We start from the raw sequence: 6000 nt of genomic DNA, 5'->3' as shown, positions 1-6000 counted from the left end.
GCAAGTTGGTTATCCTTAATCTCTGCTTGCAAGATTACTTCTGCAAACACACCTTCATCATAACATCAATTGTCCTCAGTAAAGGCACTTGTCAGAAACAAATTAGTCGATCTCTCCAAATAGACATCTTGAGTACAGTTAGCAAATATTAAGCAGTTGCTTTTCTCTTCAGTTAAAGCTAAACTGTTATAAATAGTTGTTTTATAATAATTTAATAACACATGTTTCTTGTTAGGAAATATAGCCAAAGAGTTTTCAATTCTGTTTTGAATATTAAACACGTGAATAGAAACCAACAACCCCTATTGATCAGATAATTGAACAAATTGCCCACTGCAATTATTTTCCTTTTTACTGAGGTATCTTTCAATGAATCTTATTTCTGATCAGTTTCCAAAGTGAAATAGAACTAGGTCTTACTGCACTTTGTATCAATTATAAAAATGCTTAACTAACTGAACCTGCATTGATTAAATGTCAGTAAATTCTGTAGCATCAATTAGATAATTTCATGAATAGAATAATTAAATTGGTGTTGAGCCTTATGCAGGACCTTCTGTGTGAGAAGAGATTAATGTCAGGTGAACGAAACAGTTAAAAAAAACTTTGAATTAGTTGAACTGAAAGAGGCAAGTAAAGAACACTGCTTTTTTTCTTGTTAGTTTCTATTACAAGTTGTAAGATGATGAGTATCTTTAAAGAAACTTTTCAAATGCCATTTTGATCCATAGCTGTACAAAATGAACCCAGTAAATAGTAGATGTCTATCTTAGCATAAATTAAGATACAAGCTATTAGATGTAATCATTTGGTGTAACTGTTATGAGTAATCTAATAATGCTACATTGTTGACTATGAAATGTACACTGGTACTTGTGTAAACCTTTTTGCTGTAAGGTTAAAGTTCTGTTGACGTGGCATTAATAATTATCATGGCATTGACTCTCTCTTGCCTTCCCCCATGGAATGTGTCAGAGTAGCTGAATTTAAAATTCATTTGTAAACTTCTTGACTGCTGTTTTGAGCTCACTAATTACCAGAATTTAAACTTTAAATCAGCCGATAAATTATTTAATTTAATCAGGGATAAGTTTAGACCAAAAGGTGAATCCGATGTTTAATTAGAGACTCTACAGTTATTAAATAGCTTAATTCAAGCTTCCATCGGTCTTGTGGCCCACTAAATAAGTTTTTATATAGCTTTAATGTTTTAATTTATGTTACCATTCAAAATAAAAAATGCCTGTTGGATCAAAGAATTCCATTTCTATTGTTCATTGGTTGTTTTCTGTATTGGTGTTAATATGGATGATAGGACTTTCATTTGGTCATCATTTAGATAATAAAAACAACTTTAACGATCACGATATTATGTAATTGCATTGCTATTATAATGGCCCAGTGACATATTGGTAACATTTTATGATTATCTTGGCAGTTTAATATTTAATCTTTTTAAAATGGCATATTTTAAAACTCCAATTTCTATTGCAGGTAACAGTTTAATCTGTTTTCAAATTCTGGTGCAAAACCCAGATTTTCAGGGTTTTTATACAAATTTGCATTAACAAAAAAAATCAAAGGTCTTCTATGGTTGGTAATTTAGAACTCAAACGGCATTTAAGCTACATTTCAATGTATGCCATTGGACTTGCAATGCTTGGTGTTTGCCGTTCAGATTTTGTAATTTGTCTATTTATTAACAAGACAAGGCATAAATAAGCGATTTCCCATTTTGGACACTGTGAGAATGAGTGAGGAATAGCTTCCTCTGTCTGATGTTAATCTGAGAAGGTGGAGTTTTTCAGCACTCCAGTAAAAGCAGCAGGGGAAATAAATTATTTCCAGTCGCTGCATTTTATGCCTGATCAGCTCCCAGTTTTAGTCAGTGTTCTGACTGAAGGGAAGGCGGTTGCCTTCCTAAAACAAAGTTAACAAAAAAAAAGACGCGCCTTGAGGCACGTGGGAGGGGGCTGGAAAGTGGAATACAATATGCTCTGAGGAAGACGTATTCTAAAGCTGTATTGCAGCTTATGAAGCTGATGTATTAGAATGCAGTAGAAACAGCTGACAGCTGGCAGTTCCTACAGTTCCTGGCTTATGACTTTCCCAACAGAAGCGCCCTGACATTAAACTTGTAATCTCTTTAATACAGCAAAAAAAAACTCATTCTCAATAATCAGTTTCCAGCAGGACGGAATCAGAAGAGGATAGAGAAATGACTAAAGAACGATGTTTTAAATCCTGGACTTTATTCTTTCTGGTTGGAGCATTCTTGTCAAATTTTGTATATGGATCTGTGGGGTTTTACCCAAGGTTTGCCCCATTCTTTTTCCTTTGTACCCACCATGGAGAGCTGGAGGGCGATGGAGAACAGGGAGAGGTGTTGATGTCACTTCATATTGTGGGAAACCCAGAATATTATGTGCCTGGTCAAGAATATCATGGTAGGTCACTTTTTTTACTTGGATGGATGTTGCTTCTAGGTTTTAGTGGTCAGTTTAACTGAACAGTGTAACAGTTTGTTTCTGGATGAATCAAGTGTGTTTCTTTCACATGATGTGAAATGCATATTTTAGTATAAAATTGGCAAGCATCTGGTTCAAGTCTTCATTTTTGAAAGAAGCAGTTCTTTGTTTTGAGAACTGCTGGAGTGTTTAATATTTTAAATAGTTTACCTTAAAAGAGCAAGGTTAAAATGAAATCATATTAATGTGATTTACTGGACCATCCGCACGTTTGCTGATATGAATTATGAAGACAAATTAATCCTTTGGGATTTTCTTCTTTGTTGTGAACCATTCCCTTTCTGTTCCTAAATCTCTGTCCTTCAAAGATTCTGTAGTGGAGATTGGATGTATTAAACTAAGCTGGCAGGTCTGAGTAGGCTTTGTGTGTGGGCTCAACTCAAGTGTAAAAAAACCTTTTGCTGGGACAGCTGTCAGTCCCTGGCCAATCTACATTTTAAAATAAAGTCAATAGATTTTGGATATAAGAGCACATAGTGTACTTGTGGGTCATTTCTACCTTACAGACTGTGTCCACAGTCAGGCAGAAGATAGCAGGATGCCCTGCACAGTATCTTTGCTGTACATGTGTGATCTACAGCAGACTGCTCCCTGTAAGCTGAAAGTGAGAGTTCAGGTCAGCCGTGCATGGGGTTCAATTAACATGGGAAAAAACAGCTTGTCTTGAACAGTAGGAAGCAGAAATGTCACTCTTGTATCAACACAGAACATTCGGACAATCTCCAAAGGAAAAATTAAATGATAGTACTCCAAATAATTATGTTGAATCCTTTGAAATAATTTTAATGCAAGTAGAAAGCTTTAAAATTTAACATACAATTCTGTGAAAAAGTCTTTCTTTCATTCCAGACTAGTTGCTCTGATACAATAGATTCAAAGGGTGTATTTGTATTCAAGCATGATATTTAACCAATTCAGCCCAGTAATGGCAATTGTTCATCCATTGGGACTAATTAGCAGAAAACAGCTGTAAGATGAATATACAACACTATTTTCCATAAGGTAATATTCCACTTTAAAATGTGCATGCATATTTAATTTCACATTAAATTATTGCTTCAGAGCAATTACTAAACTGGCCAAATAAACAAATATAGAGCATAATGATTGAACAATCCTCACCTTGAAGGACAAAGTACTTGAGCTATCTTTTTGAAGATAGATATTTTCTGATCATTCTGTTCTGAGATGCCTAACTGAGGATATAGTTAATGAGAGTAAATGTCCTATTACTTACACATCACCCAACCTATACCTAATTAGGGAATGTTATTCTTGTTATAAACCTGAATCTGGATTCAATTATTTAGCTTCCAGGATGTGTACTGTATTAAAGCTATGAGAGGTTGGCTTTGTGGATATTTGTAATGAAGACTAGTGTCATACCTTTAGGTTCAATTATTTTTTGATTATTTCACAATATTGATAAAGACAAAGAATCCAGCCCTTTTCAAAAATTGAGTCAGACATTTGGTGCTATAATTCATAATTCAGTCCAACAGACAATTATAAGGGAAAAAATATAGCAAGAGACTCAAATAGGTGTTTAAAGATCTAAACTCACCTAAATATATAACAGGTATGCTGATTCCTGTTTATGCTGGGAATGCAGCCAATAAGACTGGAACTCAATGAATAGATTTAACATGTAGCTGCCTATATTTGTCTCTGCTGTGCTGCATGATTTTGGAATCAAGTTAATTATTAAACTGTTTCTGTGTTGAAACTTCTGTAACAGTAGTTTAAACCATGGAAATACTAAAGCAAAATGGATTAACAGGTATTTACTTTGTAACTCAATAGATAATATTAAAGGAATTGCCTGCACTTTTGTTTCCCTTCACTAGGTCAGCAATAGTATTCTTGGTAAAGGTCTTGCCATGTTGTAACTCAGATATTTTAACAAGAAATTGGGAGACAAAGTTGTGTGTCCATACAATTCTTAAACCAAAAATCTTAAACCATCACCTGTTCACAAATCTCCACAAATGGGTCTTGAGTTGGACATGAATACAAAATTAAATCTCCTAACGTTTTTCCATATCTTCCCCAGAAGCAGATTCTCTCCATTTAGTATCTTCCTCTATCTGGCGAAAATACAGAATTAACAACTGGGGAAACAATAGAGAGGGCAAGGTAGTCCATTAAGGCATTCATTTTATTGTGCTTTCTGAATACTGTTTGAAAATCTCAATTCTTCTGTTTTGTGCCTGATCCATCACACAAAGAAACTCAATCAAATAGCCTATTTTTCAACACTTTTTTAAAAACCAAAACCATGACCATCTCCATTTGCTTGTTTTAACATTCAACACCGTGAAATTCATATTTGAGTTTGTGCTGTATCAAGTTCTTGATCTGAGTTATTTCATGTAAAGAGAATATGTTTATGTGTATATGTTTTGTCATGTGGTGGGGCTAGGATTTTCGAGGGAAAGTGTATTCCTAGCCACGATGTCAAGGCTTTTGATAGTCTACTAGTAATGGTTTATAAGTGTCTAGGAGCTCAGTACTTGTAGCTCTGTATCTCAGCTATAGATAATACAGGTAGATATTAAAGGGGAATTTTAAAAAATTGAAAATAAAGGAGGAGGGTATAAATTACTTCCAATTCAATTTCTAAATATTCTTTAATGTGATGTTTACAGCATGAACTATCAATTCCTTGTGTGTAGGAAGCAGCAATACAGTTCTCCCATCCTACATAAACCAAAACCAAACAAATGATTTAGACTTGATTTTTTTCCCAAGCCAAGGCCACATACAAGTATCAAAATATTTTACTACTAATGATCATAGATCCCAGTATATTTGAGAACTTTAATGTCACTTGGAGACTCTTGACCACACAGCACAAATCCATAACATTTGAGCTATAAGAAACTCAGTGTTCTTCAGCCAGAGAGTGGTGAATCTATAGAATTCATTGCCACAGAAGGCAATGGAGGCCAGGTCATTGAGCATATTTAAGATTAAGATAGTTAGGTTCTTGAGTATCAAGGGGAGCAGGGATTATAGGGAGAAAACAGGAGAATGAGGTTGAGAAACTTATCAGCAATGATTGAATGGCAGAGCAGACTCAATGGGCTCAATGGCCTAATTTATGCTCCTATGTCTTATGGTCTTATTTTAAAAACTGCTTTTTTATATATAAAAATGTATAATCATGTTTACATATCTAAAAAAGAAAAGTGTGCACTTATTTCAAACCATTAATGAACACAGGATGTCTCAATGTACCATACCATATAGGTGAAAGTGGGTACTGCAGATGCTGGAGATTAGAGTCAAGATTAGAGTAGGGCTGGAAAAGCACAGCAGGTCAGGCAGCATCCAAGGAGCAGGAAAATTGACTTTTTGGGCAAAAGCTCTTTCATCAGTCCTTCCTGATGAATGGCTTTTGCCCAAATCGTTAATTGTCCTGCTCCTCGGATGCTGCCTGACCTGCTATGCTTTTCCAGCACTACTCTAA

General features: G+C 34.9%; 1 protein-coding gene across 1 annotated transcript in view; it reads left to right on the top strand.

The window, feature by feature from the left end:
• Positions 1-1834: 1834 nt before the first annotated feature.
• The window catches only part of reln (reelin), a 387698-nt gene continuing 383532 nt past the window's right edge, over positions 1835-6000 (top strand). Inside the window, exon 1 of the mRNA XM_043713852.1 lies at positions 1835-2447. Within this exon, the coding sequence (XP_043569787.1) occupies positions 2219-2447 (229 nt within the window). The 5' untranslated portion in view covers positions 1835-2218. The remainder of the gene's footprint in view (positions 2448-6000) is intronic.

The sequence above is a fragment of the Chiloscyllium plagiosum genome, chromosome 23 (genome assembly GCF_004010195.1).
Source record: "Chiloscyllium plagiosum isolate BGI_BamShark_2017 chromosome 23, ASM401019v2, whole genome shotgun sequence".
NCBI lineage: Eukaryota > Metazoa > Chordata > Chondrichthyes > Orectolobiformes > Hemiscylliidae > Chiloscyllium > Chiloscyllium plagiosum.
Note: the sequence above shows the minus strand (reverse complement) of the source record. Positions and strands in the feature narration are given on the sequence as shown.